The sequence below is a fragment of the Helianthus annuus genome, chromosome 4, assembly GCF_002127325.2.
Source record: "Helianthus annuus cultivar XRQ/B chromosome 4, HanXRQr2.0-SUNRISE, whole genome shotgun sequence".
NCBI classification, from domain to species: domain Eukaryota; kingdom Viridiplantae; phylum Streptophyta; class Magnoliopsida; order Asterales; family Asteraceae; genus Helianthus; species Helianthus annuus.
Window position 1 is genome coordinate 3,376,921 of NC_035436.2, and position 24,033 is coordinate 3,400,953.

General features: G+C 37.4%; 1 protein-coding gene across 2 annotated transcripts in view; it reads right to left on the reverse strand.

The window, feature by feature from the left end:
• LOC110935548 (ABC transporter C family member 8) overlaps window positions 1-21,797 on the reverse strand; it is a 34,351-nt gene extending 12,554 nt beyond the window's left edge. For both annotated transcript variants that reach the window (XM_022177928.2, XM_035989671.1), the window contains exon 1: window positions 21,687-21,797. In XM_022177928.2, coding sequence (XP_022033620.1) covers window positions 21,687-21,711 — 25 coding nt within the window. In that variant the 5' untranslated portion in view covers window positions 21,712-21,797. The remainder of the gene's footprint in view (window positions 1-21,686) is intronic.
• Window positions 21,798-24,033: the final 2,236 nt, after the last annotated feature.

A 24,033-nucleotide genomic window follows, 5' to 3' on the forward strand; every position in this document is an offset into this window, starting at 1 on the left:
TTGAAAAAAGAACTCTGATTGTATCGATATTGGCTATTGGGGAGAAGATGTCAGAATAGTCAATTCCATAAGTCTGAGTATAATCCTTTGCAACCAGCCGTGCTTTGTATCTTTCAATCATGCCATCATGCCTGTGTTTGACTGAAAACACCCACCGACATCCCACTGGTTTCTTTCCTGGTGGAAGAGTGCATTTCTCCCACGTGTTATTCTTCTTGAGTGCTTCCATTTCTGTCTCCATGGTCTTTTTCCACTCATCAGATTTCAAGGCTTCCTGTGTTGTAGATGGCATTTGTTCAGAGCACAAGGCAACGGAGAATGCTTTAGCTTCCTTAGACAGATTTCCAGTGGCAATGTTTGCCACAAGATACCTAGACCTTGGAGCCACCTTTTATCTCTTAGGAGGAACTCCTCTATTTTTCTCTTGGAGGGAGAGAGTATATTCCGGTTGTCTCTGCTGCACCTGGTTCAACATGTTCAATAACTGGTTCCACCTCTTCAACAACTAGTTCAACATCTGGTTCAACATGTTCTGTAGGTTCAGTTGTTGTCGGTTCTGTGTGTTTCCCTGTTGTCTCATAGTTATAAGATGTAGTACATTCAGAGTTCTCAGTATTTTTTACCTCTGGTATCACGTTGGATGGACTTTCTTCAGTAGTACTACTGTGCCCCGCAGATTGTGTGGCCGTGATTGAAGGTGACTGACTCGAAGTACCGTGATGTTTTTCTGGTTTAATTTCTTCAGAGGATGGAAGTTGAGTTAGCCAACTCAGAGTGTCTGTACGTTCATTCTCCCCCTGACCACTGAGTTGGGTGTTATAAAAGTATTTTGTTTCAAGAAAGTCAACATTCATTGTGGTGAACATTTGATGAGTTTTTGGATTATAACACCGGTAACCTATTTGATCGATCCCATAGCTAACAAATACACATTTCTCAGCACATGGGCCAAGCTTGTTTCTGTTGGTTTTTGGTATGTGGACAAATGCTGTACACCCGAAGATTCGAGGTTCAAGTGTAAGAGGATAGGGAATACTGGCAGACTTAGATAGACAATCTAAGGGAGTCTTAAACTTAAGAGCTTTGGTGGGAAGCCGATTTAGGAGATACACGGACGTTGCAACTGCATCCGGCGAGAAAAATTTAGGTACATGAGATTCAATTAAAAGCGCTCGAGTCATTTCAAGAATAATATGGTTTTTTCGTTCGGAAAAAACGTTTTGTTCAGGGGTATGAGAACAAGAGGTTTGATGAACTAATCCTTTGGTTTTAAAGAATTGTTTCATGGATGTATTGACAAATTCCCCCCATTGTCGGATCGAAGAATCTGGATTTCCCTTTTGAACTGGGTGTGAATCATAGCATAGAACGTGGTAAATTTCTCATAAACTACAATTTGGTTCTTTTTTTTTTAAAGAAATATATACCCATGTCATGCGAGTGCAGTCATCCACGAATAGTAGAAAGTATCGAAAACCCTGCGCCCCCCACAACAGGAGCAGGACCCCACACATCCGAATGGATTAGTGAAAAAGGTAAATCAACTTTGGTATTACTAGGTTTAAATGGTTGTCGATGGCTTTTGGCATGAAAACAAGTTTCACCCTCTATTTTACCATTTGAAGGAAAGGGTTTTGGAAACAGAAGATGCGAATAACCAGTGGATGGGTGTCCTAAACACCTATGCCATAGCCAGGCTTCGCGGTTTTCAGTTCCATGTGCTAACATCACAGTACCCTGTTGAGCAACTTCATCCACGTAGTACATCCTTGGCACTCAGTACCACGTCCAACAATCACACCCGTCCTGATATCCTGTAGGAGGCAAAATGTAGGATGCAGTAGTACCATACAATCAATTCTTTGGTAATATGACTAATTGAGAGAAATTTGTGTGATAATGACGGAACATAAAGGCAATTTGGTAATTTCATAGTAGGTGAAATTTCAATTGTTCCTCCTCCTCTCACTTGCATAGTTCCGTTGTTTTCGGTATGGATTTGAGTTTTTTGAGGTTTGGTCATTGACTGTATGTCCAATGGTTTAAACATCATGGTGTTAGTGGCACCAGAATCAAATATCCAAGAACTGTTTTTTTTTCATGATTGATTGCCATATTCACTTTTCTGACATCGAATATGACAGATATGTGTTGTTTTTGGTAAATACGATGCCTCTACGGACGTAACAGCTAGCCCGCGTATTTAATAAATACACAGGACACTCGAACTCGCATTCAAGATTTTTCAATTACCCCGGGAACAAATATGCCGGGAACTTAAATCCGTCAGAATAACAACGCAATAAAAGTTGTCTTACCGACGTATTTATCAAATACTCCAGGTAACCTTGAACTCGTGTTCAAGATTTAAAGTTGCCCACAAACCACAAATCCGCTACCAGAAATCCTTTTTTTTTCAAGATAAAAGGAAACTTGAACCAAGGAGGTCAACGTATTTATCAAAAAAAAAAAAAGAAAAAAAGAAACTTTCACGATTTTAAGGAAAGTAGCGAAATGATTGGCATTGTTGGTTTAGGGTATTTGTGCGGCGGCTTGAGGAGGTGATTACGATTCCAGAAGTTTGGGATTCACAGCGAACCCCTTAAATCACGGCAATTGGAAATCCACAATCTTCCGTAATCACCAACAGGTTTTGCTAGAACTGATCTGCTGGTTTGATGTTTGCTTGTTGAATAGGTTTTGCCAGAAGTAGATGCGGCCGACTGAAGGACCCTCTCTAGTTTATGAACAAGTTTGTGGCTGAGTTTTGCAAAGATCAATGAATGATTTTTTTGAAGTTTTATTTTGGTTTTTCTGGTTTGAGATTGAACAAGCTAGGATAAATTGTAGATTGATTTTGATTTCCAGACGAAGATCAATTGTAGGTGATGAGCAAATCGGTTTCAAGAATCAGAAACCTGCTCTGATACCATGTTGACATGCACAAAGAATAGACTGTGTAATGGGTTTGAATTGTATTGAATTGTGTAATGGGTTTGAATTGTATTGAGCAAACAGAGAGAATAAACTGTGTAATGGGTTTGAATTGTAATGAACAAACTTTTGGGTTACAAAGAAGGGTGTTTATATAGAACACCAAGTTACACATTTAGCCCTTACACTACGACACATCATTTACGTTCCGACACTTTATGCATGTTAGAATCTGGTATTGGTTTTAAATCAAATAAAATGACAAGGTAAGTGAGAGTCGAAAGCTTTGTTTTTATTAAACAATAATCAAAGTTGCTATCGCAGACTACAAGGCTTTTTCGACTGACTGAAAGTGAATAATTAAAACATAGAACTCCTACTACTTACATACTGGAAACTAAACAAACTACTAAACGGTCACCTGTAACAGATTTCAACACTCACATGATGAACCACTCTTCCTTAATACTCAGTCAATAATAATCAACATTCACCCCTTTAGCATTGACCTTAGTCTTCTTCAAATCTTCAACTCCAATAGATCTTCGGGAATGCTTAGTAAAGATGTCAGCCTTTTGCAGCTCTTCACTTACGATATACGTGCTTTTGCCATGGAAAACTGGGTTCTTTATTGATGCGATTCCGCGCATTATCAAGAAAGAGTTTTACTTTTTGCATTTCTTTTCCTGTCACGGTCACGTTACTGACTAAACCACAAACATTGGCAAGCAGCTGAAGTTGCAGGGCTCACATGAACTCAAAGCAAGTGTTTGCTGCTTTTGAGAGGCCCAAGTTACCAAATTTCTTGTGTAGCAGAAAACTAATCATCCAAGTCTATACCATGGTTGTTGTTATATTTTAAACCAAACACGGTTGTTCCCTTTAAATACCCGAGAGCATGTTTTAGTACTACAAAATGGCTTTCCTTAAGGATACACCCACTAAATGACTCAGGTTCGAACGTGTATGAATTAAATATCTAAGACTCCCTGGTAGGGTGGATTTATGAAGGGCTTAGGCCATGTGTAGTCATAAAGCCCTTTGTAGGGCGTTATGCGACAAGTGGCGAAACACGTAAGAGAGGGGTTTTATGGGGCTTTATATCACAAGAGGGTGTAGTGGGGCTATATATGTATGGGGCTATGTATATATGCATGTATATATATGTGTGTGAGTAGGGCTTTAAAATCTTCTTCCTTCACACCGCTATATGTATCGCGGCTGCTTCAAAAAACACCCCCATAGCGCCCCTGTTTTGGTGTTAGGCGGCGCTATGGGGCGCCATGGCCCTTGTTGGTGCACTTGTGTCTGTACTTTGTCTGTACTCTGTATCGTGTCGATATTAAACGATGTCCGTTGTTAATCTTGTAAGTTTGACCAAGTCAACCATCCTCCTGGTTTGACTTGGACAAACAGTTAGATCATGATTGTAAGTTGTCTGTGTCGAAGGTTGGGTCATCGAAGGATTGCTTCTATCCTTCGATGAGCTCGAAAGATATCCCACGAACGATACTAATGGACCTCGAAAGATATACCATCCTTCGAGGTATATATATGGATCATTCGATGGCTGTTTGATCGAAAGATGATCTTTCGATCAGTGTTCCTGATCCTTCGACCAGACTTGCTGTGCTGGGTATATATATACCCATGCAGTGTGTTCTTTTCATTTTAGACATTTGGAAACACTTGAGAGACACTTCTGTCAAGAACACACACATTAGAGAGTTTGCAATACTGATTTGTAAACCTTGTGCTTGTAACCGGAACCTTTCATTTGCATTAATACAAGTGGTGTTAATCGGTGAACCGTGTGTGTCTTGTGTTTATACTTGTCTCAACTCGGTTGCACTCTAGCTTGGATTCCGCATTTGCTAGTGTGTTAATATAACAAGGTTAAGGTTTAACCTCATCCTCCGCGAGGGACCTACAAGTGGTATCAGAGCCGTGGCTCTTTACCTTGTTAAAAAACCGGGTTTGTTCAAGTCTTGGTGTGTTTGGACACTTGGTTTAGTACCCGTTTTTGGTGGTTTTCCTGCATTTTTAAACCTAAAAACGTGTTCTAAACTAACCGGGTGTGTTCAAGAGCGGGTTGGGTAACTTACAACTTGTTTTTACGAAATTTGGTGATTTCCGGCCAAATTCCGGTGTGTTCCGGTGACCGGACTCTCTGGATAAGATTTGCCATTTTGGGCATATCTTGTTTGAAAATCAAAGTTGGTGAAAAGTTGAGGTCAGAAAATCCTTTCTGTCGAAAGTTGGTTCACCAACCAATCACCTTTCTCACCAACCTGTCACCTTTTTGTCAGTTGTGTCAGAAGCGATCGAAGGATATCTTTCGATTTCGAACGATCATCTTTCGATCAAGGAAGGCTCGATAGATAATGATCTTTCGACCCATCCTTCGAAGTCAGAGACTTATCCTTCGATCCAGTGAATCTTTCGAAATAGTTATTCGAAAGATAAGGATCTGTCAGATTGTGAATCTTTCAAAGTCTTTCGAAGTCTTTGTTCGAAACTCAACAGTGATCTTTCGAACACTGTTGATCATTCGAACAAGTCTTGATCCTTCGAACAAGTCTTGATCTTTCTGTTCTTGTCTGTTTGGATTTAACAGTTTGTGTTTGTGAAGGTTTCCAATTAGTATCTCATCAAAATGAGTTGTACAAGTCCTTGGGACTGGAGTATTGACTCACAATCTAGTCAAGAGCTAACCTCTGCTGCAGCTTGGGCAAAAAGTATGTTTCCACCGCCATCAATCAGTCCAAGTCAATGGGCTTTGGTATCCAATCAAAGTCAAAGCATTCAAAATCTTTTGATTAGTGAAAGCGAAACGGGCAGCAACAACCGTCCACCAAAATTGAACCATATGAACGACTTTCCATCATGGAAAAACCGCTTTCACACGTATGTTCAAGGACAAAGCACCGATCTTTGGACATGTTTCATCAATGCATTCAATGCTAATCTTGAGGTTGCAGCGTCCACTTCAGAAGGTTATGCTAACATGCTCGAAAATGACAAGAAGGCTTATGAATTGGAGAAAAAGGCCTTTGCTACACTTACACAAGCACTCAACAAAGATATCTATCATCAGTTCTCCTATTGCAAGACCACGAAAACATTGTGGGATGCCTTAGTTTCTAGAGGAGAAGGAAATGCAGCTACTCGAAAGTCTCGTCATGATTTGTTGAAGAAAGAGTTTGAATCGTTTCAATTTTTGGAAAACGAAACTCTAAATGATATGACAACACGTTTCTATCATCTGATTAGTGAAATGTGTGCTTATGGGGTTGTCTCTACTCAACAAGACATGGTGAATAGGTTTGCTGACGCCTTACCTCCAAAGTGGAGTTCTTTTATTGAGTTGTTGAAGCATACTGGAACTCTAGACACGGTTAACATCTATGAGTTCATACAGAAGCTGGAACATAAAAATGATGAAGAAATCAGGAAAGCAAAGCGAGCTCCCGCTCCTCAGAATACGGAAATGTACCTTCCAGGCTTCGATGCTTTGGCAAGATCCGCTGCAGCTCAGCAACCTAAACTACAAACTGCATTTGTGTCCAACACAAGTTCTCTTCCGTTTCCTCAATCAACTGCTGCTCCAGCTTTTGATCCGAGGTCTTACATTCCCGTTCCTACACAGCCACAAGTCCAACCACCACAACAACAAAAGCAGGCTCATTATACAAACAATCCTCAACCTCAAAACCCTAACACAATCCGAGTCGATTATTCAAACCTTTCACATCTCAGCATTGAAGTTGCTAAGGAGCATATGGAAATTATCAATACAATGGTCAGTGCTTACTGTGGTTTGGTAGCAGGTCAGCTTGGAAACATCAACATGACCAATGAAGATTATCAACAGATCGACAAGGAAGAAATGGAGTTGATGGATATCAAATGGGCTTTTGCTAGTGCAGTTAGAAGGGCAAAAGATTTCATGGCTCGAACTGGAAGAACTTCGTTGGAAGGAAAGAAAGATACGAAGTATGGGTTTGATATCAATGCCGTTACATGCTTCAATTGTGGTAATAAAGGGCACTTCAAACGCGAGTGCACTCGACCAACAAAACAAGGCAATCACAACCCTTTCAGAAACCAGACGAGTACTACAAATGTGAATGCCCAGCAAGAAAACCGTGAAAGGAGGATTGTGGCAGTTAATAACAATCAGGGCCAGCCTGGAACTTCAAATCCCAATCGGGCTTTGGCTGTTCAAGCTGATGAGGGATGTGACTGGTCTGTGCAGTTTGGTGAAGGTGATCAGGGAAGTGGAACAGCTTGTTATGCAAAGATCATCGAGCATGTTCATAAAGAAGAGGTCTCTGAAAGTGATGATAGTTCTGGTTATTCTGGAAGTTCTGATGAAGAAGGCTCTGTTTCTGGGGATAATCAATCAGAGTCTGATGTGAAGGAGGAAGCAGGTTCTGGTGTTGAGGATTTATTGAATGAAGCTGATGATCTCATATGTCAGAAATCAATTCTGATCAAGAAGGCTGCTACTACATCCAGGGAAATGGAAAAGTTCTTTTCTGAAGACGGATCTTTTTCTTTTCAAACTGCTTTTATGACAAATGTGTCAGCCTCTTCGAGTCAGGTAAATTCTGAACCTCCTGCTCCTAATGTTTGTGAATCATGTGCTGAAATGAAGCTTGAACTAGAAAAGCTTCATAGTCATAATCAAAATTTGGTTATTGAACTTTCCAAATGCAAAGAGGCAAATATGGCTTTAACTCGGAACGAAAAAGATTTTAAATCAGTAATTGAAACATTAAAGAAAAATGTGTCCGAAGTGAACAAAGTAGTTTACCACAAGCAAGTAAGTATAAATGAATACATTAACATTGTGGAAGAAACTAAGAAGCAATTAGCCATTGCCCAATGCGAGCATGATGCGATCAAACAAAAATTGGAGAGTTATTCTAACTCCCAATTTGTGCTTGATCACATCATCGATGTTCAACAACCGAAGGGAAATCAGAAAGGCATAGGGTATAAGAAATGTCCGCCCCCTTTGATGAATAATTATACCAAGATGCCTGATGAGGAGGAAATGCCTCGGTATGAACCCAGTGTGCCTCTTGATGTTGAGGAATTTGCTACTGGCCTAGGGTTCAAACCGGACAATTCTTCAAACACATCCTCTAAGCAACAAGAAACTTCATCATCCATGAAACAAAGTCCTCCAATTATCGAGGACTATGAGACATCGGATGATGAATCAGAAGTGGATGTAGGTGATCAGGATAAATCACTTAACAAGATGAAAGGAGTAGTTATTCCACGAGAGAATCACATTCTTTGTGATCCTGATACTCCTGATGTCTCATCTGTTAAGAAACAAGTGATTGATTCTATCAAAGTTGATAAGACATGTGTGTCTACTGTTAAAAGCAGTAATGTGTTGTATACATTGGTTGGAGATAATAAAATCTACTCAGATCACGTTTTTCCAATTAAAAATGTAAATCAATCTTTGATTGATAAAGTCTTTGAAGACAACACAAACAAATTTTTGGGAAAAACACTTCCGGGAATTGTTGTAACAAAATGCGATCCAATTCCTAAGGCTGAGATTAGAAAACAGTTTGGTAAGCAAAAATCTTCAACCACTCAACAACCTAGTGCTTCTAATGGTAAACAACCAGTCAAACGAGCTCAAAAGCATAAAGTCTCTCAGATGAAGTCTGAAACAAAAGGAGCTCGATTTCAAAAGAAAGCAAAAGATGTCAAGTTCGTGTCATCCAAGGGTACTGATAAGATTGAAACTTTTGAGAACAAATCTAACATTGATTTTGTAAAACAAGTCACAATCTTAAAACGTAACAGTGATAACAATTACACTCAACGCACAAATGGGTGTGATGAAAAGGCTAGTACCTCAGGTTCCACGAGTTCGACATCTTGTGGTCAATCAAGTTCTCCTAAGTTTGTTGAAAGGAGAACATGTTTTAAATGTGGAGAAATTGGGCACATCATCAAAAACTGCCCAAATGCTCCAAAGAATAAATTTGTTGAGAAAGCTCCACCTGAAACAGTTCATCCTCAACGTCGGTCAGTTTCACCTAAACATGATAAACGAACTGTAAAAGAACAAGAAACTAAACAACGACGTAAGAACATGAAAACTGTTGAAAAAGCTTTGAAATCTGAAGTTAAAACAGTTCAAAGGGAACCAAGTGGGACACAACCTATAAAACCAGAATCTTCAAAAACTGGTAGGCAAAAACGAACTTGGTTACCTAAGGCGGGTGACAATTCAGGGGGAGCAGTTGTTCTTGAAAACCATCAAGAGATTGATATCACGTTTCGTGATGCTCAGGGACGACCCAAGACCACTAAGGCTTGGGTCCCCATTCTCAACTGATGTTTTTAAATGACATGTGCAGGATGTTCTAGGAGGAACTATTAACAGTCACTGGATTGTTGATAGTGGAGCATCCAGGCACATGACTGGCGACTTACGGCTCCTATACGACGTGAGAAACATTAGAGGAGGGTATGTTGCATTTGCGGGAGACAAAGGCGGATTCATCACTGGAGAGGGAAGTATCTCCAATGGTATGGTGTGCTTCGATAAGATCAATTATGTTAAGCAAATTGATCATAGTCTTCTCAGTGTGTCGCAAATCTGCGATAAAAAATTCTCAGTGCATTTTGATGATGCCGCTGCTACGTGCTGAAATCTGGATTCAAAATTCCACAAGAATGGATTCTCTTATCGGCTCCGAGAGTTAATGATCTTTATATTCTCGACATGAGCCAAGCGATTACAACATCTGCACAAGTCACTTGCTTTGTCTCAAAAGCCACAGAAAAGGAGTCTATATCTTGGCACAGAAGAATGGGACACATTCACTTGAGAAAGATGAACCATTTGGTGAAAAATAATCTTGTGAATGGTGTGCCTGTGAGAAGTTTTCATTTACAAGATATCTGTGTCTCGTGCCAAAAGGGGAAGCAAACAAAGAAGTCTCACCCTTTGAAGAAAATCAACACTGTCAGCATGCCTCTCGAACGTCTTCATATGGATCTTTTTGGACCTATGAAACACAAGACAACATTCGGAGATGCTTATTGTCTAGTTGTTACTGATGATTATTCTAGATTTTCTTGGGTATCCTTCATGGCACACAAGAGTCAAACTCCTGGCATCCTCAAGGATCTTCTTACAATGTTGGAGAATCTCTATTCGTTGAAAGTGAAGAGGATCCGAAGCGACAATGGAACCGAATTCAAGAATCAAGTTATGGATGAGTTTTGTACTTCTAAAGGCATTCTTCATGAGTACAGTTCTCGTTATACTCCACAACAAAATGGTGTCGCGGAGAGGAAGAATCGAACGGTTATAGAAACTGCAAGAACAATGTTAGTAGAGTCGGAACTCCCTATTCAATTCTGGGGGGAGGCTGTATCGGCTGCATGCTACACGTTAAACAGAGTTCTTACAGTAAAGAGACATGGCAAAACTTGCTTCGAACTCCTTTAGAAAAGGAAACCGGATCTTTCTTACCTAGAACCGTTTGGTGCTCCATGTACTATGATAGAGCCGGATGGAAAGTTTGGAGCGAAAGCTATCGAGGGTTTCTTCCTTGGATATGCTACTCCGAATTTTCGTGTTTGGAATCTGGCTACCAAAAAGATTGAGCTATGGAGTGAAGTGAGGGTTCAAAGGTACACGAGTCCTGTTAGGGCTCCGGGTGATCCGTGGATGTTCGATTATGATGGACTATTTGACTCCTTCAATCTGCCAACCTTTGACGAAGAATCAGCAGCGGCTAGGATGTTGTTGGAAAGTGGCAACGCTGTTGTCTCGCCTTTGGTTAGACCTATTGTTGTTGACCCACAAGCTTCTTCGTCTGTCAACAATATGGTTCAAAATGAGGTTTATGAAGATGCTGCTGATTATAATGAATCTTCTGAAGATGATGAATATCATGATGCAGCTAAAGGATCTTCGGCTCCAGCTGCTCCTATTCAAGGTGCCTCTGTTGATACACCACATATGCAGAATGTAGACACTGCTGAAGGGAATGCATCCACTTCTACACACATCCCTGGTGTGGAGTTGGTTGTTGATCTTAATCTTAACAATTTGGGTATCAATGCACGTGTGTCAGAAAATCCTGAAATGAGGATTCATGATACCCACCACCAGCAGAATATTATAGGAGATGTCCATCGCGGTGTGCAGACGCGTAATCAGCTGAGAAACAACCGGAATGCTGGTTTGTATTCAGCTATAAGAGAATCTGGTCAACAAAATGACTGGTCCTTCGCGTGTTACGTGTCACAAGAAGAACCAAAATCGTGGAAAGAAGCGTTGAAAGACAGTGCTTGGGTTGAGGCCATGCAGGAAGAATTGCAGCAATTTCAAAAGCTTGGTGTTTGGAAGCTTGTTGAAAGACCTGAGAATTACAAGAAAATTGGCACTCGATGGGTTTTCAAATGCAAGAAAGACGACCGTGGAGTGGTTATTCGGAACAAGGCACGTTTAGTCGTTCAAGGTTTTCGACAGATAGAAGGGATCGACTACAACGAAGTCTATGCACCTGTTGCACGTCTGGAAGCAATTCGGATCTTTCTGGCTTATGCCTCATTCAAAGGATTCAAGGTTTACCAGATGGATGTGAAAAGTGCATTCTTACATGGTGTGGTTGAAGAAGAGGTGTATGTCGAACAGCCTCCAGGTTTTGAAGATCCTATCCATCCCGATCGGGTTTGGTTGCTCAACAAAGCTCTCTATGGTCTTCATCAAGCGCCACGAGCTTGGTACGCAACCTTATCTACCTATCTGCTGGAGAACGGTTTTCGAAGAGGTCTTATCGATTGTACTCTCTTCATCCAAGAACAAGATGGAGATCTTCTTCTGGTACAGGTATACGTTGATGATATTATTTTTGGTTCTACTAATGATGTCTTGTGTAGGAATTTCGAGCGCATTATGCAGGATAAATTCGAGATGATTGCTATGGGGGAAATGACCTTTTTCTTGGGCCTACAAGTGCAACAAACTGAGTCTGGGATATTCATCCATCAGACTAAATATGTTGGTGATATCTTGAGCCGGTTCCAGATGTCTGATGCAACGCCCATTGGTACCCCACTGCCACAAAATCACGGAGTTACTCCAGACTTGAAGGGTGAAGCTGTTAGCCCCTCATACTATCGCGCAATGATCGGATCTCTTATGTACCTCACAGCATCAAGGCCAGACATAATGTACCCAACGTGCCTGCTTGCCAGATATCAAGTCAACCCGAAGGCTTCACATCTTGCAGCTGTAAAAAGGATTTTTCGTTATTTGAAGGGTTACCCTGACACCGGTCTATGGTACCCTAGGGATAATAACTTTGACTTGATCGCATTCAGTGATTCTGATCATGGCGGATGCAAAATCGACGGCAAATCCACAACGGCTGGATGTCAGTTTTTAGGAAATCGCCTAGTCACATGGCAGTGCAAGAAGCAGACGTGCGTCGCTACATCAACATGCGAAGCTGAATACATTGCTGCCTCAAGTTGTTGCTCCCAAGTTCTTTGGATCCAACAACAATTGCGAGACTACGGTTTTGAATTCCTAACTACTCCTATTTACGTTGATAATTCTGCTGCTTTACAGATCACTAGAAATCCTGTGCAGCACTCAAAGACCAAACACATCGAAATCAAATATCACTTCATACGTGATTGCTTTGAGAAAAGGCTAATCGATGTTGTTAAGGTCCACACCGATGACCAACGTGCCGACCTTTTTACCAAAGCATTTGACAAATCAAGATTTGATTTTTTATTATTGGTAAACGGCATTAAGGTCAAGCAAGAGTAAACCAACATCAGAAAATCATTTTTGTAAATACCTTTGTGTTTTTAAATTTATCTTAGTTTATTGATTTTAGGGGGAGTAAATCCAAAATCTCAAAATCCAAAAACATCGAAAAATTTTAAAAACACAAAAACAATAGAAAAAAAAATGAGTTTCCTGGCGAGCAAAAGAGAAAATGATAGTACATCAGTGGTCTATTCAAACCTCTTTAAACCTTAAATGAAAAACGATAAGCAGCTCTATATAAGATGTATCGGTAGGCTCACAATCATTTTAAAGTGTGCAGGGTGATATAAACTTAAATCGACTGAAGACCAGGTGGGAACCATTCATTGGCATATGGTCTTAGTACCGAAATTTCGTTTGATAGATTGCCGAGGTTCTGAGATATTCGGTCTTTATGCTGCTTATCATCTGTGTATCATGGTTGTATCTTTTACCGAAAAATAACGGGGACGCAAGTATAGATCTTCCATGATACTATACATACGTGTACATATCTCATACTGCATTCGACCTCAATAAGTGATAAACAATCACATGTCCATATCAAATAAGTGATAAAATATCACATTTATCCGGGAGTCAAGTTCGTCTCTCTGCTGTACGAAAGTACTGACCTGTTCACGGACTTGCTCCTGTGCCCTCATGCATATGAAAATCAAGTTCCTCATCAATAAGTGATTATATCACATAGGGCTTGTTTCCAAATCAAAATAAGTGAGTATCTCACATCATATACGGTCAAACAGATGATAATCGGTATACTCACCGGTAAGATGAATTCTCGTGCATACCTTGATACGGAAATGTGTCGTGATGTGGATGAACACCGGTCGGTAAGTATAAATCATACCTTAACGTATCCCCTCGCCATGATTACATCTGATAAGTTGAGCTTAAGTGGACAACAATACCGATAATTGTTATAGGATGCTTTTCTTAATGTTAACTAACTGAACAACAAGAGTGTTTTGACATGACCGTACACTGATATGATTCTCTTACCCTCGAAACTCGCAAAAAGAATGTCTGTATATATTTATTTACTGCTTAACTTTTATTGTCTTATTTTAGTTTCGTCGTTTGGTGCATATCAGCACGACATTAGCGGTGATGTCGTTTGATAACACTCAAAGGATATTAAAATTGTTGTCTTTCGAAATATTAAAACACACCTAAAATGTGTTCTAATATAAACTTTATAAAAGCCAAAAAGATTTTATTTCTACTTTATTTTCAATCGTACGATGTTGGAGCTCGAGTCTTCGTTACCTGAAACCTGAACGAAAACCGAATTGACTAAATCTTCATAAACGGTCGAAATTTGCAAGTTTTGAAAGTTAAATCTAAAATTGAGAAATTTATGAAAACTTTCAAACTGTCGGACGGTGTTTGATTGTGACATGGTCATTCGTGTGTCATTTGTTTACTCTAACTATTCCAAGCAGTTGTTCTCATTACGCGTTTAGATTTCTTGCATGTGCAGATTCTAAAGGCTAGGAGAACATGGTCGATGACAAAGCTTTGGAATGAAGACACGACGTGGAGGCACTCAAAAGATGAAAATGATCGAGTTGCCGCGGACCATCATCAACACCACAAGGATCTTAAGCTTTGAAGATCAAGTCATTCACGAGCATAACTCAAGGGGGAGCTTATGTTAAGGGGGAGTTTGTCAACACACTTCCTACATGATACGGGTAGTTTGTTGATACACTTTCTGCTTTCAAGACGTGAAGGCTTTGAAGATCCTCCGACATTGAAGACTTGAAAGGACATCAGAGTCCTGAAGACACGAAGATCAGAGATGATCAAGATCGAGACAAAGCTACAGCCAAGGGGGAGTTTGTTGGTGCACTTGTGTCTGTACTTTGTCTGTACTCTGTATCGTGTCGATATTAAACGATGTCCGTTGTTAATCTTGTATGTTTGACCAAGTCAACCATCCTCCTGGTTTGACTTGGACAAACAGTTAGATCATGATTGTAAGTTGTCTGTGTCGAAGGTTGGGTCATCGAAGGATTGCTTCTATCCTTCGATGAGCTCGAAAGATATCCCACGAACGATACTAATGGACCTCGAAAGATATACCATCCTTCGAGGTATATATATGGATCATTCGATGGCTGTTTGATCGAAAGATGATCTTTCGATCAGTGTTCCTGATCCTTCGACCAGACTTGCTGTGCTGGGTATATATACCCATGCAGTGTGTTCTTTTCATTTTAGACATTTGGAAACACTTGAGAGACACTTCTGTCAAGAACACACACATTAGAGAGTTTGCAATACTGATTTGTAAACCTTGTGCTTGTAACCGGAACCTTTCATTTGCATTAATACAAGTGGTGTTAATCGGTGAACCGTGTGTGTCTTGTGTTTATACTTGTCTCAACTCGGTTGCACTCTAGCTTGGATTCCGCACTTGCTAGTGTGTTAATATAACAAGGTTAAGGTTTAACCTCATCCTCCGCGAGGGACCTACAGCCCTCTTCCACGTTATAAAACACCCCATTGCACATACTCTTAGGGGTGCCCGGGATACCCCTCAATTTTCTAGGTGAATTGCAAAATACCCATGTATGTAAGGTAAATAAAAAAGGGAAATTTGATTTTATTAATCTCACCTAGAGGTGGTTGGTCACAAGGAGTCCCACCTTTGAATATTCCCACTGCCAGTCCCAACTTTTAACTATTTTGCCTTCAACAGTCCTTACTTTGATTATGATTCTTATTAACTTATAACTTTAACTACTTTTGTTGATCTTTGTGAAACTTGCATAACTACTTTGATTCTGATTCTTATTAACTTGGAACTTTAACCACTTTTGTTGATGTTTGTGAAACATTTATTATATTTGAATTGTTTGTCGTTTATCATATGTATTGGCGATTTCCTTGCATCATTAGCGGGTTGGTAAATTGGTGGGTAATTGGTATAATCAAACCAATTGTTAGGTTGTTATAGTTTCTTTTAAAACTATCCCTAATAATTAATGAAAGTTATTAATTCCAAGGCTATGTTTATGTGGTATTTTGAATCAGTAAATAGTTTTTGTGTTAAATGAGGAATCGGGATTCCGAGTGGGGTTACTTCTCATTCTGATAACACTTTTTGTGACAAATTTTGTTTTTTTTTTTCCTAAAACATACAAACAAAACTCTCGATTAGATAATAGTAGTTCTTAGTTAAATTCTTCTACACTGACCACAAATTCCCTGTGGATATGACCTTTCTTACCCGTACTAGTATTGGTATTTAAGTTAAATATAAATATTTTTTATTAGCCCACGACAGCTACATCAATACCTTTTTTTTTCATTTAGAAGGATCATGGTCATCTCTTCTTTATCACAAACGCTGAGTAGAAGAGTTGGCTCGTGATTTTGTTGTGTCAGATTTTTTTTTTTTTGGTCTTGGGTCTTTTTATCTTGGCATTCGGATGCATAGTGCCCGTATTGTTGGCACTTGAAGCATTTAACATGGCTCTTGTGTCGTGAGTGCCTCTTTGAAGCACTTGCCTCCTGATGAGATCCGGGGTGTCGTCCACCTCTCCTATGTTGATCAGTTCTGTTTAAACATAATGTAAAACATGAAAACATACCCATGATTGCAAACATGCCAGTAGAGAATCCAGTGAGAGACGTAGCCATCGAGTTCGACATCTTGTCAGCGTGATCTGGTTCCTCCTTAGGGTGCAATCTAATGATGGTAATGATGAATCGATAAAGGGTAACCGGTTGAGAGGGAGAAAGAGGTGAAAATTGATGTTGTTGAGTAATTAGGTTGTCTAACCTCTTAACCTCTACATTAGTCTCCTCACATATACACCCAAGAAGAAACCCAATTAGTTAATAAGGGTAATATGGTCCATCAACAATTACCAACTAATTATTTAATAGGTTGTTATATATTTTGATCTATATAATGTAAATAACTATAATGGCTACTAAATTAAATACAACACCATAACATATTTAATCTTACATCCCACGTGTCCATCCTCAACCCCTGTTGCCACCATTACCACGTTGTCACTGTTTCACCCCCGCCTCGACCACCCGACGTGGCTGGTTTATTTATTACCATTTCATTTGAAGTTGCTTCCAACTTTGTAAGCAACAATAAATTCTTGGTTATTGAGTTTCCATTCTGAAGTTTAAGCTTATCCTCATGAGCTTTTAAATGGGCAATAACTTCTTCAAAAGGCATCACCTCAACATCTGAGCTTTGTTCTCTTGATGCAACAAAATTTATAAACTTTCCTAGTACTATGTCTAATAGCTTTCTAACCAACTCTTCATCATCTAATCTATCAAATATGGCTCCCAGACTATAGTACTTTGCAATCATCCCATATATTTTCATGCATATTCATCAATGGAATCCTCATCCTTCATTTGCAATGCCTCAAACTCACTCATTAAGATGCGTAGTCGTGCCTTATTGACCCGATATGTTCCTACATATCGAAATTTCATTTCCGGGAATCCCAGACATCCTTTGGCCATCTTTTTCTTCGCAGCTTGTGACAAAATCTCTTCGGAATGAAGTGAAAAATGAAAGCATGACCCTTTTTACTTTTCTTCTCGTCTACAACAGCACCAGTTGGTGGCTTAATGGCATCTCACAACTCGTGGGTATCCATTACTGCTTCCCTTTATATGGCCCAAGTATTGTAATTGGTAGGGGTGAGAACTGGGACTTGAAACGGGAATGGGTTAATTATCTTTGGAGGATTGGAGGTAGTTGCTACAGCTAACATTGTTTCGAAACGAAGATATTTATGCATGCACCAGGATTAGAAGAGAGCTCTGATACCAAATGTTAGAATCTGGTATCCGTTTTGAATCAAATAAGAAGAAGAATGACAAGATAAGTGGCAATCAAAAAAATATGTGTTTATTGAACAAAGAATCAAGGGTTGCTATCACATATTTCAAGGCCTTTCGGACTTATTAAAAGTGAATAACTAAAGGCTTGGCTAAATGCACCCCCATTTTTACTTTTTACACCTTTTTTCTAAAATAAAAAGGTTTGAAGCTGGCAAACTCTACCCCTATAAAAATTCTTATTTTTAATTCTATACACAAATAATTAAATAACTGATTACATAAGCTTATTATTATATTTAAATGCTACAACGTAGGTAACTATATTTTTAAAATTATAGTTATATCAATCTCTGTCTCCCCGTCCAACGATTTATTTTTCACGATTCCATCTTACTTTTAAGATTATTGTCAAGAAGACTTATATTGCCTTTATTGTTGGATGTGTGAAAGTTATTTGGTTTCCAAGGTTAAACTCTGGATTTCTTTTTAACATAATATAGATAAAATGCATCACTCAAGTTTAGGTTAAGGTATCCATGTTCATGAACACATGGTTATGGACTTATGGAAGGCCATTAATTCAATGGTGGTAGATTAGCCACTGTAATTTTTAAGTTTACTTGTGGAATTTCCTCACATTGCGGCGCGAATTTGATAGATATTGGTTTGGTTCATTATGGTTTTAGTACCTAAAAATAAAGTCGTGATATGTTCAAAATGATATAAACACGTGTTTTACATTGATCGAACAACATAGAAATAGATAAGTTGTATTTGACCCGTTCGATTAATGCAAAAGATTAAATATAAGCATGCCGCAACGCTACACTAAAAATGAGAATGTTATAAAAGGTTATACTTTAATTGTTTTTGCTTGGCTACTTGTACAACTTTGTTCTTATCTTGATTTGAATAAAATTTATCTCAAGGAATATCTAAATATAAGTATGCCGCAACAATATACTCGAATCAAAATATACATGATAAAAGATTATACTTCAACAATTATAAAAGAAAACAAAAAATATATATGAAAATATCTATAATTACAATAGTTAAAAAAGAAAGGGAATCTGGTCTGTAATAATCTCACCTAGACCTTATTGGTAATTAATGATTCCACCTCAGAATATTTCCCCCACCAATCCCACATTTCACCTATTTTTCCTACAATGGTCCCCCGTTAAAAAAAAATTAACGGAGTTAACCTTTTTTCCAAATTACAGATAGATTTTTTAGGGCGTTTGGTTAGAACGACGATACAAGACGATTGATGTAAAACTTGCCTCCAAATGGTGCTCCAAACGATGAAAACGACATTTCAATTCGGGTGTTTAAATTTCTAATTAACCAAAATCAAGTCACTTGGAGCACCATTTCGAAGTTAGTTTTACATCAATGGACTCGTATCATTGTTCTGATCAAAACCCCTAAAAATATGTTTGTAATTTGGTAAAAACCTTAACCCCGTTAAGTTTTTTTAACGGGGGACCATTGTAGGAAAAATATGTGAAAGGTGAGACTGATGGGGGAATATTCTGAGGTGGAATTGTTAATGGCCAATAAGGTCTAGATGTGATTATTACAGGCCAATTCCCCAAAAAGGAAACTAAAACGACGTTAGTTAGTTAGCTATTAAAAAAAGAGATTTGAGTAAAAAATTTATATATGTATTGTTGATTATGCTCCAATAAAAAATCAAAATGAAGTTGGGCTTATGTCATTAATCGTTTAAAAGCAATTAAAAAATAATAATAAAATTAAAAAATAAATACTCTTTCATTAATGATTTAAAAATAGTCTATACATAAATAAATGATATAACTTTATTTTGGAGAAGTTTTGATTCTATAAATTTAATTTGATTTTTAGTTGTTTAAAAAGTTAAAGTAGATACAAATTAGAAAAATATAAAATCAAAGGTTTGATTATATTTATTTAAAAACGTCAAGGGGGAGTTTAATTAAATGGAAGAAAAAGAGATGCATTTAGCAACACCCATGACTAACACTGTGTTCCAGAGTTTACTAACGGAAGGAAATGAAAGGAAACAAAAAGAAAGTAAAAATATTTTGTGTTCCAGAGTTTCATTTAAGGAAGGAAAAGAAAGGAAAATAAAACATGTCGTGTTCCCGAGTTTCATTTAAGAAAGGAAAAGAAAGGAAATGACAGGAAAACTAGGCTAAATTCTTTAAGTTTTTTTTCCTTCCGATTTGGGAGGAAGCGGTGGGAAAGTCATCTTTTTTTTTCCTTTCTCATCCTTTCCTTTCTCACTTTTGCTTTCTTTTCTTATCCCTCGTTAAGTTAACTCGGGAACATAGCGTAAAACACAGAACTTCTACTACTAAAATATCGGATAATAAACAAACTACTAAAGAAAAGGTCAACACGGTCACCTATGACTTGGTCAACACTCCACATACACATAAATTACATCTGATAATCAGGTTATTGTGATTTTAACAGTCAGCACTTAGGGTGTAAGGAGTGGTTAAACACTTTGGAGTGGCAAACCAAAAAACCGACCAATCAAAGCGCGCCATGTCAATCAGTTAAAAGTATTTAAACTTTGCTGAAAAGTGTTGACAATGGTTTAAACATTTGGTGAAGTGGTAAACTTTTTAAATTAAAAAAAGGAAAAATATGTGATTGGTGAGATTGGAATGGACCCCACCCACACACCCCCTCTCCTTCCTCCCTTCCCCGCATCGGTGTTGCCTCACCGATTTCACTCCCATTTCGTCAAACATGCATGCGGCAAATGGGTTGGCATTGGTTTGCCGCCCATTGCCGATTCGGTGAAATAGGTTTGCCGCCCCTCACTCCTTACACCCTTTATAAACAGCTTAAGGTTATCTATTTTAAGCTTAGGATAAAATAGTTCAACTAATCAATCCAAGTTCCCAAACACTCCTTCAGTTGCAGAAATTTGAAATGTTGTAACAATCTATATAAAGGTGTATATATATATATATATATGTATAGAGTAAAGTTCTCGTACAAATAACTTTAACGTACGAATAGCATGAAAAGGCAAAAAAAAAAAAAAAAACGCGATGACATTTTCGTAGTTATTTGCTCGTAGGGTAATTATCAAATTTACTCTACAAATGATCCTTTAGAGTAATTTTGATATTATAGAGTAATTTTGTAAAATATTCTTATAAAGTAATTTTGTAAAATATTCTTGTAGAGTAATTTTGACCAAAAAACTATATCTCACAAAAAAATCCCCAAAACACCTAACTCCCCCCTCCCCTCCCCCCCCCCCCCCCCGCGCCGTCCACTCTTAAAAAAAAAAAAAAAAAACCCTTTAAAAAACCTAACCCCCCCCTCCCCACACCGCTCAAAAACCTAAAAAAAAAACCTAATCTCCCCCACCCAAATTAAATGCTAAAAACTAAACCATAAAGCTAAACCCCAAAACAAAATGCTAATTTTTTTTTTTTTACCAAATTACTCTACAAGAACATTTTACAAAATTACTTTACAAGATCAAAATTACTCTACATGATCATTTTACAAAATTACTCTACAGGATCATTTGTAGAGTAATTTTGAATTGTATGTTTGATAAACTTGCAGAGTAATTTTGATACACTTGTAGAGTATTTTTGGTAATTACCCAACAAGATCAAAATTACTCTACATAAACATTTTACAAAATTACTCTACAAAGATCAAAACTCTACAGGATCATTTGTAGAGTAAATTTGAATTGTATGTTGTTTGATAAACTTGCAGAGTAATTTTGATACACTTGTAGAGTTATTTTGATAATTACCTAACAAGATCAAAATTAATCTACAGAAACATTTTACAAAATTACTTTACAAAGGTCAAAATTACTCTACAGGATCATTTGTAGAGTAATTTTGATAATTACTAATAATTACGAAAATGTCATCGCATTTTTTCAGCAAAACCTTCCGTTCATACATTTTGTACGTTAAAATTATTTGTATTTGATCTTTTGTCTATACGTATATCATCAAACTTTTAGAACTCATAATCACATTAACAAACATATTGATGTTAGATGAATTAAAAATTACAAGTGTAAAGACTAAAAGGGTACCAACTAAAATCTTCAGTGAATCCATTGATAAGTTTTCCGATCAACAACTGCTTCAATCCGCCACTCTTCACCACCGAATCACCGCCATATCTCGAGAAACGTGGAGAAATCTGTACGAAATCATCATGAATCAGAACTAGTTTATTTTAAAATATATAGAGAAGAATACATACGCAAGACATGAATAAGACGTCAGAAGTTCCAACTCTTTTTGGATTTTTGTAATAAGATATTATTTCATATATAACTGCCTCCACTAATTACTATCGTCTTGCTGATTAAAAAAACGAATTAATAATGTGAGTGCGATTAGCTTAATCTTTATGCATGAACGATCACGTGCAATCCATTGATGGCGATTATCTATGCATGCAGCATATGCTTGGAATACAAATGGTAGCTGCCTAGGCATGAAATGTCTTAGGATATAAAAAATAATAATATCTTTTTTTTTTTTTCTAAATATATCCTAAGACATTTCATCTTAGCATATTTAAATATATTCGAATCAAAGGTTTGAGTCATGGATACAGAGAATCAAAGGTTAAGATTTCTTCTTACCATATTTAATTTAGAGAAAATCAAATCAACATTTTTATTTGATCTTGCCTCTTGTGATATTTGTGTAGTTATTTAACAGACAATGGAATATTGTGTTTAAAATTGTGCGGGTTCGAGACAAGTATGGGATTTGATGATATGTGCATGATTAATAGAACTAATTTACGTGCATCAAAACGAAATATATTAATATGGGTGGAGATACAATAGAAAGTTTATTTCGATAGGAAGGATAGGAAGCAATCATAACCGTCCAATTGCACAATCTACGGTCTAGATCAAAATCAAATTAAAAACTGTCATTTAAAAACGCTCTCCGGGCTTTCAAGGGTATTATCGTCAAATTCCAAAATAACCGCCGTTGAATATACACAGAAACGCTTCAAACAAAAGTGCATTACGTTTTACACTTCCATTGAACGATCAAACACATACAGAAATTTGAGAAAATCATACTCCATTGAAGTTCATAGCGTCGTCGAGAGATAATCTGAAGGTTTACCTTCGAGTTACTGAAACGAAATCCGTCTCTGAAAACCCTAAATCATCAAAGAAGCCTAAAACATTATCAGCTGAAGAGAACATAGATTAACAAGTAAATATTAGCAGAAAATCAACAATGAAACAACGTTGTTTCATTGTTGAAAACGCAAAGAGATTTCAGACAATGGTAATTTTATGTATTTTTTCTTTTTAACTGAATTCAAGTTACGTTTTATGAAGTGCAATGACCTAATATATCATATCCCTTCCCAAAAATTGTTAATGAGTGATATCTTATCCCTATCTTAACATTTTTGTTATTAGAGACTACATTGCGTTTTATGTTAAAACTATGACCTAGGGTGCTAATGTTTTTATGGGATTTATATATTTTGAACTAATGCATTTTACCTTAATAAATTTGAAGAAACAAAGAGATTATTATTATGATAATTGTAATCGAATTTTAAAACATTGCGTTTTAGCTTTGAATTTTCTGAGTTACATGTGTTGTTAACTATTGCGTTTTATATTAAATGCTATCAAATGCTTTTTTTTACTTGACTAATGCGTTTTATATTAAAATATCATAAAAAAACAAAATGAGATTATGTAATGTTAATATGCTGTGTTAAATTTAATATGATGTAAAGTATTGCGTTTTATCTTAAAACTGTGAATTACTGCTTTTTATCTTAATAGTGTTAGCTAATGCGTTTTATCTTAAAGTTGTTAATTGACATTGTTTCATTATTCTGTTTAAAGTTAAAAACAAGAGGAAAAACAAAAAAGGAGAAGAAAGAAAGTGGTGATAGAATCTTCAGAAGATACAGTTTCTGATCCAAAGGATGAAAATTCTAGTCGAGCTATAGTTCTGCATACTTCCGAACTACAACAAGTAAATTCAGGTAACATAAAACGCATTTAACAAATTTCATGAAAAAATATATGTTTCTAAAACACTTCAATGTATCAGATGATGATTTTGTTGATCCACCACCAAGAGTGAAACAGACAAAAAATCAAAAGAAGGAAAAGGCAGAATCAAAACCCAAAAGATCATTGAGGAAAGATAAAAGAGAAGAACAACCAGAACAACAACCATATTATCATATTATGATTACGACGGAAAAAAAATAAACATAAGATGTGCAGTCAATAATCTAAAAGATTGTATTGAAAGTTTGTCAAAAGAGCAAAGGAAAGTTGTTAGAGAAATATGGTTTGAGAGCATACTGTCATTCAAGCTGCATTCAGTTCCACGCAAATTCTGATATTGGATGGTAAAAAACTTTGATGCTGA